Genomic DNA, 14045 nt, shown 5'->3' on the forward strand with positions numbered 1-14045 from the left:
ACACTTAAAATGAAGAAGAAATATAACATGGTACTTAATAACAGAGTAGAGGGAGATTCAGCTGCACATGCATTCCAATATTGGCTCCACCCTTTCTGACAGAGTGATCTTGAGCATGTGATATTCATCCCCCTTCAGTGTCATTTTGTATAGCTATAAAAATAGAGGTGATATTATCAGGACAGTATATACAAAGTTCAAAGAAAATTGCCAGCTAGAAAGTGTTCAAAGTAGGTGCTCTATATTCTGTCTACTTACTATAAAAAGTCCATATGAATAACAACAGTTCCTTCCTTTCTAAGTTGATCTAATCACTGGTCTCTGGACTCTGCAGAGCATGTAAATTGCAATTAAAACTGCCAAATCTAAGTTCACAGCATCCTCAAGGTTTGAATTGGGAGACACCCAATGTCTTCCTTATTACAAGTGTCTTTCTAGTCCATCTTGCAAGTTTCATCACCATAGATGTTCAAGAGATAGGTAAGTCCAAACATGGCTGTGTTCATTTATGAATTCACAGCTGGTTAAAGATAAGAATAAGAGTAGTAGAAACATGTTGACTACCTAAAGGAGGCCTGACCCTCTATAAGGGGGGGTATGTGGAAGGGATTAGGGGAGGTGGGGGGAGCAGGAGAAAGAGAGGGAGGGGAACAGGGGTTGGTATGTAAAAGAAAAGAAAAAATTTAAGGAAATAAAAAAGGAGTAGTAGAAACAATCATGTATGCTGAGCCATGGGCATTGATGCCAGTAGCAAAATCAGCAGCAAAACACATAACAAGCCTTTCTTCTTAGCTACCTTTCATTCTTAAAAGTTTTTTTTTTTAATTCTTTGAAAACCATCTACATTTACATTGTATATTTATCATTTCTGCCCTCCACTTCTTCCCCACAACTCTCCCTGATGCTGCCAGCATATCATATCCCAATTTCATGGCTCCTTTTATAACCCAATGAATCTAATTCATGCTGCCTGTATGAGCATAGTCATGGAGTCACTCACTGGAGCATGGACAACCCACCAATGATCACCTCCCACCCCCGCCAAAGAAGCATAACTCTTCAGCAGTCATTGACTGCCAGTAGATCATTTGGAGCCCAGGGTATCAAGATTTCTCTCTTTCTTTCATGCTGGAATATTTACCTAGCTTTATCTTGTGCAGGTATTTTGCAGGTAATCACAGCTGCTTTTTACTCGTGGGTAATAGCAGCCATGTCATATCCAGCATTCCTTTATCCCCCCTTCTTATGTTTTTTCCATCCCCTCTCCACGAGTACTCCCTGAGCCTCAAAGGGATTGATATAGAATTCCCATCCATGGCTGAACACATTGTCTGTCATAGTGTAGAGTGACAGGAACAGAGAAAAAAAAAAGAGTGCTCATCCTATTCACTCAGTTTCAAACTTCCTAAAATCATACTTAAAATAGTGTATGAGGAACCAAGTATGCTTTCCTGAATATATAGGGGATAGACACATTGACCATCCCACACATAAAAATTTCCTAGCATGGGTTTTGATATCTATTATTACATAGAAAATAGGGACTTTATAAATATGGTCATTTTTTATTCTTTGCAGATGTAGACTAAATACCTTTTTATCCAAGGGTGAAATAATATCAGCATTGGTAGCAAAGACTGAAAATTCCTTTTCAACCCCATCTCTATCAAACTCTCCCTATTTCACATGAAACTATTTCACGAGTTTAAAACACAACATTGGACACCCACACAAGCATCATGTGCAGAAGTTCAGCTAATGATGAAATAAGAACATATATTTTCTTTTGCTACTTGTGCTTAACTTTTGCCACTACATGTTTGAGATTGTTGTATGTTCGTCTGAAAGGTTTTCTAGCATTGGATGAAATACAATTTATTAAGTAGCACAATGTCACTTGAGCATTTAATAGTTTTTGCTGTTTTTCTAAAAGCCATATAAGAAGAGAAAGACAAAAAGCAAGGGAGGGAGGGAGGGAGAGAAAAGAAAGAAAAGACAAATACTTTGGGGAACACTTATGCATATATAACTTTCTATCTATATACTAATATGATAGACTCCTTAAATGGAATTTGTGGTTTAACAGGCATATGTATTTAGATTTTATAAATAACATTTGAAACACAAATAAATATTTGCTCACAAAAACTCATATTTAAATGAGAGATTTGAGGTATGAACATTTGTAATTTTGTGGGTTATGAACTGGCATGGATTCCTCAAAGGTTCCCAATCAACCCCATTAATATTAAGACATTAACACTATAATATTATAGCCCAATATTTTCTTTATGCTGAATTTTCTCTGGCATTGACAATAATATTAGCTTCTACAAACTAGGCCAGGCACTGTGCTTTTCATAAAATGTATCATTTAAGGTTCCTTAACTTGCTCTAATATTATTGGTATCAGTGTCCTTGCTTCCAAATAGGGAAGGCTTACATTTAAGGAGGCTAAGGAGCTTGTTCAAAGTCATTATGCTATAAACAATCGAGCTCAGACTAATGCTTTCTGTTTTGAATTCAGCACTGCCGTGTATTCCACAGTCCTGTTTCTGTTCTTCTTCAGAACTATGTAAAGATGCTCTTCTTCACAGTGAATATAGCCTTAAATCTCAATCACTATGGGAGCATGGGTACCTTCACATTACAAAGATTTGCCTTTCAGTCTAAGTCCATCCCTTTTTAAACAAACTTCAGCCATAACATTCAGCATAAGCCTCCATTTATGACAGTGTCAGTATTCACATAGTTGTAAAGTGAACAGAATGCTAGTCTGGGGAATTTACTAGACTGAATGCACCAGCTTCTTCCACTAACATTAATCTTATTGCTTCAAATAAAATGACTGGCACATTTTAGGTAGAGTTGTTGAATATTAATTGACTATGGGTATATTGGATATTCTTAAGATACAGATAAACATAGCTACAAAGGTATTAAAGCTTCAGAACTGTATTTTAATAGCAACAAAAAATCAAAACATTTTAATAAGAAAACATTCAGCTTTAGAGAAAAAAATAAAATAGCATCAACAATTTTGTATGCTTTTGATTTTTCCCATTGCTCTCCTTTGATTTCATATCTGCATATAACCCTCAATCCTTTTATTGCATCAGTTTCTGGTTGAATTATGTTCATTTTCTCAGAGGATCTTAATCCATGTGTAAAGATGTGTTTTTAAATAGTTGTGCTGCACATATTTATCAGTATATTAGCTTCATTAACATTTTAAACTTGTTTTCATGAAGCATAAATTTGCTGTTACTTGATTTAAGTGTATTTTATAGAAATCAATCTTTCAACCCTTAAATCTTTGAAATTCTTGATTTGCTCATAATTTTTTTTTTCCTTCTGGGTGTTGTTATAACAATTATACAGTGGAAATTCAATTTCTAATGAATTTGTTACCCATTTAATTCATTATATTTTAATTAATATAAGCAAATTAAAGCTGCATTTTTCTTTTGTATATGCAGTGAGTACTAGCAAGTGTTACAACCCAGCTCCTGTTTTTGTTTTTTTGGGTTTTTTTTTTGTTTTTTTTTATAGTCAGCTTATTATCAGGGAGTTTATGTGGACTTAGTTTTATCAATTAATTGTGTAATCGTAGCTATCCTAGGAGGCAAATGATTAGGGGGAAAACCAAACAAAATTAAGCTCAATTATTCAAAATTCCAGTTATCCAAAATTAACATACATTCCACACCATCTTGCCCATTAAAAATCCCCTTTCTCCTTCAATGATTCAGTCATGCGAAGTAAATCCTCTCCTCCTTTTTCACCAGAAAAAAACTTTACTTCTAACATCATTAAAAATCCTTTTATATTTGTTTAGTGCCTGGGTCCTTTTCTTATAAAAGAATTCTTAATGTACTGATGTTAGATTCTGAGGTTTGTACATTTAGAGCCAAAGTAAACTGGTCAATATTATGACACTGGTAACTGACAGCTGTTGGAAAGAAGAAATGGGGAGGATGTGCCTGGTCCCCTTGGGATATCAGAGAGCATAAAGGGCTATCAAGGTAGGCATCATGCTTTTGTCTGTTTTATAAAAATCAGTTTCATTGCGTCACTAAATACAGAAGAGCAACATAGAAGACAACATGGAAGTGAACTAGGTAAATGCTCTCTCCAGAATCAATGGTCCTTCAGAGACACACTAATTGTATTCTCAGGCTTCAGTGTTTAGTATATGCCCCGAGATATACTAAGTTCATTCACAGAACAATCCCATGACATTATACAATTTTCATTATTTTGTTCTTGCCAAAATTGAAGTTCAGCAACATTATACAGACTGTAAGTAGCATAGTTAGAGTTTAAATTTCACTGGGTGGTCCCAGTGTCTGACTGTTGTTGTTACAGACTGTAATTAATCCTCAATTTGACTTCTTCATAAAATGTATATTAATAAAATATATGATATAAAACAATCATGATTTTGTTTTCTGATGGCTCACAATGTGTGTCAGAACTTATATACTTTAAAACAATCTACTAAAATTGAAAAGGCTGCTATTTTGAGTATCATGAGTATAGAATTTGTATTTAAATTGAAAAAAAAAGAAAGACATGTTTGAAAATATTTTTGTGGACAGACTGATGAATAAAAGAACAATAAGTAAGAAGCCTAAGTCATAATGTATTTTTTTTATTTTTATCTGTATACCAAAACATAGTACTACAGCAAATACTATTATTTTATTTAAGATGATAGCTGAAAATTTGATATTTTCAAAAGAAATCACTTTTATTAACATAATTCAAAATGTTTCAGTTATAAATTTTTTATAAAATATTTTCAATCTGGAAATGCTCTGTAATATTTATCAAAGATCTATAACTTTAACACACTGACTTGCATTTGAATTTATGACTACATGAAGGCTTTCATACATTTATTAGCATATTTATTATATAGAAAGTTCAATGTAGCCCATCAATGAGTCCACAAGGCCACCTTTGTGCAATCCAAAATACTTGGTCAAATATTGTAAACCAAAGCTCTGTTTCAGTCCTTCCTTTTACCTATCTCCTTCCCTCTTTCCATCCCTCCCTTCCCTTTCTCCCTCTTTCCCTACCCTTTGCCTCCCTCCCTTTCTTTGGGCCGTCAGTTTGTTTCAAGATGCAGGCCTGGAATAGCTTGACCTTTATTGGAGAATTCCACACAATTGACATAGAAATGGCTTGATGTAACTGGATTTTCCTTCAGGTTCTTCCGGCCATGCTATGTAGGTAACAGCTTAATTTAAATTATGTGTTACCTATTTCTTGATTCAGATAGATAGAAATTCAATTTCTTGACATAAATCTAGTTGTTTTCCACAAAGATGGAGCCTGTCTTCACATTTCTCAGGCTATTGAACTAACTTCTTCCCTACTTTTTTGTTCTAAAAAGCAGTCACCATAATATTGGCAATGTTTTAGAAGTCTCTGCCTCAGCAGTTGGGGTCCTGGGAGTTTCTGTTCATTTTAGTTGACAGATGTGCAGTTCTGTTTTATATGGATACATGTAAATTCTTCACATTGGGTTTTAGTTTTTGTCTGGAATGTATCATCTCTTTACTTTTCTCATATTCAAACTATAAGGAAATTTTTGTCTTACAGTTTAGCATAATCATTTTCTATACCTCTAGTGTTCTTCCTTATAAGTTCCTGGTTGGTAAAACCTATTTTATAAAACTTATTTTCCATAAAATTGCTGAGAACAGGTAGGTTATTTGTCCCATTGAATTAGTTGTTTTTGATCAAATGGAGTTTATAAGTAATATAAATAAAAGCTGACAATTCTTTCCAAACAACATGAAGATCTGTGTCTTCACTTTTGGTTCACATTTTCACAGAGAACATAATTCCTCTTAATTAAAAAAAAAAGGAAAAGATACCTTTATTAGTTTGAAAGGTTTTCATGTTCATTATGCACATTAGAAAAGTTTTAGAAATGGAAGGAAAACATAAAATAGAAAATGTCGTATTGACCTAATTGAACATCTTTAAATGCCAATGAGAATTTGCTGGTGTTTTTAACACCGTGTAGTAATGTTGCCCTTTAAATGTAACTGGTTAAATTTTCAAAGCTGTGTCCTGGGATTTTGCCATTTGATGTCCATTAATATCAATTGGAATATGCTGACAAATCCCTGTATGCCACTTTGAAATTTTACCCCTTAGTGTTAATGATAGTCTTCTAACAGTGAAGTGAGAAATAAATTATTTATCTGCTTAGTTCAAGTTTCCTATAGTCTCTTGGGTAAACTAAATAAGGGAAGAAAAAGAATCCCAATATTTCTTTATTAGTTCAAAGTAACATGTATATCAAGAACTCATTGGCTTAGTGTATATTGAACAGTCTGTTATCTTATGTAGTTAGCTGTGTATCTAAATATTTATGCTGCAGATTTCCTTTTAATATATGCAGTTATGTTGATTTTTGTTATACCTAGAGCATATAGTACTGAATGCAATAGTTTACCTGTTATATTATTCTATTATGATTAAAATATAAAGACAAAAAGGAACCACTGATAAATATTTTGGTACAGAAGTAAAATCCTGATGTCTAGTTCCTCCTTTGTTTAACTTAATACCCTGTGTTCTAAATATCTGTTGTGGAATTCTGAAGTGTCAGGATCAAATAATCTCTAGGAAGCTTTTAGTTAATAGAGAATTAGGCATTTCCATACAAGCCTTTAATGATAACAAGGAAGCATTATGCAAAATGCATAAATTTGTTTAATAAGAAATTGATATGAACATCCTAAGCAGAAAACCACTTCTTTTTAAAATAACTTATCTCAAAGAACAATTTTCAGTTCACAGCAAAACTGAAAGGAAGGCATAAAGATTCCTCATATACCAGCACCCCCCACACATGTCATCAACGTCCTTCACCTGAGTGGTATAACTGTTGAAACTAGGACACTTACATCAGGGTGTCATTATCACCCATAGCCCACAGTGTATACTAGGGTTCATCCTCACTGTTTTATGTCCTCTGGACTTGGATTAATAGGTAACAACATGCTCCTGCTGTTATAGTTTCTGTCATTAGTTTCACTCTCCCCAAATTCGTCTTGCTCTGCTCCTCATCCCTCCTTCCCACCACCCCTTTCCTCCAATGACCCTCTTACTGTCTCCATGGATTTGTATCTTTGTGACTACTGCTGTCATCACCATGTAGTATGTAGCCTGTTCAGATGCAAAGCCAGTGGTGTAACATGAAATACTAAATGCAGGGTTGGGGATTTAGCTCAGTGGTAGAGTGCTTGCCTAGCAAGCGCAAGGCCCTGGGTTCGGTCCTCAGCTCTGGGGTGGGGGGGGAAGAAATGCTAAATGCTAAGTCTTGTAATAAAAAACTTGGAGCCAGATATTGTTGTAAATGCTGAAAGATCAGAGAGACAAAGGAACAAGCCACTGCCATGTCTCACCTCTAGGATTCCTCAGCCTGAAAAAGCTTCAATTCCTGTCTCCTCATGCCTCACATACCTTTCTTCACCTAGCCATATCACTTCCTTCTTAGTGCTGGGATTAAAACTGCATGACTTCCCAAGCAAAGGCATGAGATCTCAAGTGCTGGCATTAAAGGCATGTGATTCCCAAGTACTGGGATTAAAGGTGTGTACCACCACTGTCTCGCTCTGTTTCTCTCCTAAACTGAATCAATCTCATGTAATCCAGATAGATCTCTGCCTCCCAAGTGCTAGGATTAAAGGTATGTGCCACCACTGCCTGGCCTCTATGTTTAATCTAGTGGCTTGTTCTGTCCTCTGATCTTCAAGTAAATTTTATTAGGGTACACAATATATTACCATACATTGGTTGCAAGGAACATTCTATGAGCTTCCTGGAAGTGATAGCCCCTGCCCACACACACACATTAAGTTCATATTGCTCAGACTGATAACTTGGCTTGAGATAGTAAATATGATGATAGGACCCTGAGCCAGCTGCAAATTTGTGTTCTTTACTAGTTATATTACTCTGGCTTCAGACAAACTCAAATTACTTCATAATTAGAACTACCTTTAATTCAGAAAATGTTTTGAATGCATCATTAACTTGAATGATCACTGAGAATATTAGATTATATTCCTTAGTTACAAAAATACTAATTCACTCTAAGATGTAGTTGAGGTTCCAAAGTAGCTTTAGTACAATATGTTCATGTTTAAAATCACTACAGTGTATGGTGTCTATTGTAGTTTTTATGACTATTAGGGTAGGTGTAAACAGAGGCTTTTCTGCATTATCCAGTCTCACAGCCACTTTTAAAATAATCATTCATAGCTGAGCAAATGCCCTTGTGGTATGATTGAGCATTCCTTGGGTATATGCCCAAGAGTGCTATAGCTGGGTCTTGGGGGAGATGGATTCCCAATTTTCTAAAGAAGCACCATATTGATTTCCAAAGTGGCTGTATAAGCTTGCATTCCCACCAGCAGTGGAGGAGAGTTCCCTTTGCTTCACATCCTCTCCAGCATAAGCTGTCTATGTCCATATCAACATTGTTTGTAATGGCCAGAACCTGGAAACAACCTAGATGCCCGCTAACTGAAGAATGGATAAAGAAAATATAGTACATATACACAATGGAGTACCACTCAGCAGAGAAAAACAATGACATCATGAGGTTTGCAGGCAAATGGATGGATCTAGAAAAAATCATCCTGAGTAAGGTAACCCAGACTCAGAAGGACAAACATGGTATGTATTCACTCATAGTAGGATACTAGATGTAAAACAAAGATGACTAGACCACTACACAACTCCAGGGAGGCTACCTAAAAAAACAGGATCCTAAGAAAGACACAGGGATCACACAATGACAGATAAATGGATGAGATCTACATGAACAACCTGGACAACAGTGGGAGTAATGAAGGGCAAGGTTTGAGGGAAAGAGATCTTAAGGGAGCAAGAGATCCCAGCTGGATCAAGAGCAGAAAGGGAGAACAAGGAATAACAGAACATGATAAATGAAGACTACATGAGAACAGAAAGAAGCAAAGTGCTAGAGAGGTCCCCAGAATCCACAATGATACATCCACTATAGACTACTGGCAATGGTTGAGAGAAAGCCTGATCTGACCTAGTCTGGTGATCAGATGGCCAAACACCCTAACTGTCGTGCTAGAAATCTCATCCAATAACTGATGGAAGTGGATGCAGAGATCCTCGGCCAGGCCCCAGGTGGAGTTCCAAGAGCCCAATTGTCAAGAAAGAGGAGGGACTGTAAGAGTGTGAATTGTTGAGACCAAGATTGGAAAAGCATAGGGACCAATATCCAAACTAATAGAAACACATGAATTATGAACCAAAAGCTATGGAGCCCCCAACTGGATCAGGCCCTCTGGATATGTGAGACAATTGAATAGCTTGAAATGTTTGGGAGGCATCAAGGCTATGGGACCTGGATCTGTCCTTAGTGCATGAGCTGGCTGTTTGGAACCTGGGGCATATGTGGGGATACTTTGCTCAGCCTGGAAGGAGGGGACTGGACCTTCTTGTACTGAATCCACCAGGTTTAAATAAATCCCCAGGGAAGTCTTGGTCCTGGAGGAGATGGGAATAGAGGGGAGGGGTGGGGGGGAGGTGGGGGCAGGGACAGGAGGGTGGAGGACAGGGGAACCCATGGCTGATATGTAAAATTAAAACACAAATGTAATAACAAAATAAATAATCATTCAAAGGCTTAATATTAATTATAAACAATTTGGCCTATTGCTCAGGCTTATTACTAACTAGCTCTTACAACTTCAATTAACTCATTTCTGTTAACTATGTTTTGTCACATGTCTCGTGGCTTTATCTGTGTTCCAATACATCTTGCTCCTCTGGTAGCTGGCTGATGACTCCCTGACTCCAACCTTCCTCTTCCCAGCATTCTTAGTTTGGTCACCCTGCCTATATTGCCTGCCTGGCTACTGGCCAATCAGCATTATATTAAACCAGTTTGAGTGACAAATCTTTACAGTGTGCAAGAGGAATATTCCACAGCAGGTAGGGACTAATATATATATTACTAATGCTTGACTAACTAGGATATGTGTGTGTGTGTGTGTGTGTGTGTGTGTGTGTGTGCGTGTGTACGTGTACATGTATATGAATATAAAGACATGTGTATTCTAATTACAGGTGTCAAGTTAACTCTCTTTAATTTTATTTGACTTTTCTAGCAGGTCAAATAATATCAGGCTTACCATAAACCTTCAATCTGTGCAAAATATATACATAAAGCAATATATAATCTATATGTTCTTCAGGACTTTGGTTTTATAGCCTCTACTTCCATACCAGCTTCCTTGCACTTGAGAAAAAAATAACAGATTTGTATGACTATTTACATATTGTACAAGACTGTTCTCTTTTTCAATGCTTTCTGTTCCCTGGCTCTTTTTTAAAAATATGTTTGAATGCTTACTTACACATTACTGTATATCAGACCATAATTTGTATGCATTTTATGTAAGAGTTTTAGGCTTGTCATATCTACTCTGTAACCTGTCTTGATTTGATAATAGCACCAACATCCTGAAATCCACATTTAACTGAAAAGTTAAAACACTTTGAAACAGATAAAGGAATTGGAAATTTGTCTAGTAAAATGTTGCCATTGCTTAATGGTAAATATAAGACAGTGTGTACCTGTGTTAGACATTATAACTAGCAAGCTTTCTTGTCTTCTGCAGGAACCGCCATCAGACCTATTGCTTTGAGAGCCGTGACCGCCATTGCTCGTGCCTTGCCTGGGTTTCCTATTTTGGCCACAGGCGGAATTGACTCAGCTGAAAGTGGACTTCAGTTTCTTCATAGTGGTGCTTCAGTGCTCCAGGTAGGGTTTGTGGTTTTCCTTTTCAATTCCCCCAAACATGGTAAGTCATATGACAGATATTCTTGCTTTAGAAACCACCCAAGAGGTAGTAAGTAAACAAAATGGTGGCACCCATTTTTCTTTCTTTCTTCCTTCCTTCCTTCCTTCCTTCCTTCCTTCCTTCCTTCCTTCCTTCCTTCCCTTCTTCTTCTTCTTCTTCTTCTTCTTCTTCTTCTTCTTCTTCTTCTTCTTCTTCTTCCTCTCTCTCTCTCTCTCTCTCTCTCTCTCTCTCTCTCTCTCTCTTTCTGCAAGTTTGAAAAAAAATAGGACTTTATCTCCTGTCCTCCTAAATGATAGAATTTATGAATACTTTTTCTAGTATATTTGTCTGCCTTTCTGTCCTAAAGCAAATGAGACCAACTACCAGATCCTTACTTACTATATGCTATCAGATAAGAAATAATTACAATGTGAAAATCTACATAAAGTGAGATCTCTATGGAAAAATGATTGAAACTGAAGAGGCGACCAATCCACAGTCTGATGAGTGTGCCTGGAGGGATTACTGTACTCATTTCCTAACTCCCTGACACACAGATAAGTCATGTTACAAAATAAACATTTGTTATTCAGCTTCTTATACTAAAAATCTGAGGAAATGTCTTCCAGTGTCTTCAGAAAGAGATTCCTAACAGCAACCACATAGACAATACAAAATTTGTATTATCATTTCATCTTATTTTTCCTTCTTGTCTGAGACTGGCCTTGAACTCACAATCCTCTTGACTTTGAGCATTGGCTTATAGGCTAGTGTCACTATGTCCACCTCTCATTCTATTTATACATTAGTTTTAAAGTGTTTCTCAATGTGGATGTAGTAGTCTTAGGACATTAAAGCATCAGCATTTCTCTGAGGAGCCAGTTATACAGATTTGAGGGATAACCAAACCCAACAATGAAAAAATACTGTATCAAGACTACACTGTGAATTTCAGGTGATTTCCCATTAATATGATTTTTATTATTCAGTATTAATGACAATTAAAGAGTAAAATTTACTATCACTTAAGTTCAGTAGCCAAAAGGTAGCTTTCAAATAGCTTGTGTTTCTAATTCTATGTACACAATTAATATTGTCTTATAAATGAAAGTTGACCATGGAAATATTATATATCATAATACAAATGAAAGAGGATGTCTTCCAATGAAATGTAATAGACTTATATTGCCCCCCCCCCCAAATCTCCACTAAGCATAGCTATTGATTTCTTATGCATGACACTAATTTAAACAGACTATTGAAGGTACACAGAAGGCAGGCTGACAAAGAACATCAAGACTCAGGGAACAAAACGCAAGTGATGCCCTGGCTGACTGGTCTGTGAATCCCCCTTGTGGAGCCAGACGCTAGACAAAGAAGTGTCCAGTACAGACAGAGAAGCCTGCTCTCAAAACAGGAAACTGACAGTACTTCCTTTACTTTAGTCAAACTTGATACATTAAAAACTCTAATCCCACTTCCATCCATGTATGGGATATTTGGGGTTCCTGAACCGCCATGCTCAGCAGATACTGATGTCAAGATGTCATATCATGTGAGAATGAAGGTTTTAAACTAGTCAGGACAAAATTATATCAACATCTCCATGGGACAAGGCGTGAGCTCCACCAGGGAATTCTCACTAGAGAATAGTGAAATATCCCTCTTCCTCTCTCTGATAAAATGTCAGAGAAGTCTAGTGGGGAGTCAAGATTGTCATCTCTACCTTTTAGTTATAAAACTTTTCTTCTCTCTATGATGTCAGCAAGGCCAAAATGGGCACCAGCAAGAAGGTAGTCCTACACATTCTGCTGTGGCCCGGACCTGCCAGTAGAATTATATTTGGAGCCACAGTCTCTGTCCTTCCCTAGTCAGAACAAAGAGCTATGACACAGGAGTGTCTGTGAATGTCTAGGAGGGAACCTGGGACTCTACCTGACAGTACAATGGCAGTATCCCCTCTTCCCCTTGCCAGAGTGGTATCAAAGAAGACCAAGTAAAAATGTAGGTGTAAAGGTTATACCTCCTCATATTGGATGGGGATAAAACTCAGTAGCTGAGTGCTCACCTGGCATATGCAAGACTTCAGATTGCATCTCTAATATCATTGCATGTACACACAAATTTTAGCCCAGCATTGTAGCACAGCCTATAGTCACAGCACCAAGAAGGCCGAGGAAGGAGGGCCCCAGGTAGAAACCAAACCATCTACATTAGGAAACCTTATCTCAAAAGAAATCACAAGGCAAAAATGAGAGAAAAGGTTGTCAATGTAATACTCCAAATGTTAAGATACTGGGAAGATAGAAAGAAGGTTGTGTAGTCAATACAACTGATAGACATCAATGTCAAGGTGACAGGTTTTATAATTATCTAAAATATGGTTTCAAAATAGCGAAGGTAAAATTGTATTACTAGCACTTAGAAACATTCTTGGGAAATAGTGGGACAACATGAAACAGACTCCATGATTTTTGTGTGCTTTATGCTTTGCTTTGCTTTGGTTTTTTTTGTTCTTAGTGGAACTTGTGTGTTTTGATTTTCAGAGGGTTTTGTGTTTTTTGGTTTTTTGTTTTTCGGTTTTTTTTTTTTTTTGGAAAGAACATGAAATTGGATGGATAAGGAGGAGATCTAGAAAGAACTGAGGGAGGGGAGGGAATATAATAAAACGTTATTACATGAAAAATGTTTTTAGTAATTCGTAACAACAAAAGAACGAGAAAAAGAAAAAATGGAAACTTTGGGACTTAAAGCAGCCCTGTTCATTAGAAGTACAAAAGAAAGCTTGACTGATGTACTCACCAGCACAATGGAGAAAGGGGAAGAAAAAAGTACCAGTGATTGAGAAAATATTAGAAATCTGAAAAAAAGGAACAGAGCCCTAGAGATGGGAGACATTACAAGAGCTAACAAGACACTGAATCACGGAGCAGGTGTGCAAGGAAGCCAAGATGAAGGGTATTGTGCAAAAGGTATGAGCCTAAAAATTCCACAACTCAAGGGAACCCTGAATAGGATAGACCAAAAAGAATCTATGAGCAAATCTGTTGTGTTTAAACTTCTGAAAACTATTAACAATGAATGTTCAACGAAGCAGGAGGGAAAGGACTCCAAATCTCTAAGTAGTAACTGTGAGGACAGCTGGCTTCTCAAGCAGCCTAGAAAGGAGTACTGAAAATTTTTAAAGGCTGA

General features: G+C 36.7%; 1 protein-coding gene across 1 annotated transcript in view; it reads left to right on the forward strand.

The window, feature by feature from the left end:
- The window catches only part of Dpyd (dihydropyrimidine dehydrogenase), an 851011-nt gene that overhangs the window by 690421 nt on the left and 146545 nt on the right, over nt 1–14045 (forward strand). Inside the window, exon 19 of the mRNA XM_036191420.1 lies at nt 10692–10834. Coding sequence (XP_036047313.1) covers nt 10692–10834 — 143 coding nt within the window. The remainder of the gene's footprint in view (nt 1–10691; nt 10835–14045) is intronic.

This window comes from Onychomys torridus, chromosome 6 (assembly GCF_903995425.1).
Source record: "Onychomys torridus chromosome 6, mOncTor1.1, whole genome shotgun sequence".
NCBI lineage: Eukaryota > Metazoa > Chordata > Mammalia > Rodentia > Cricetidae > Onychomys > Onychomys torridus.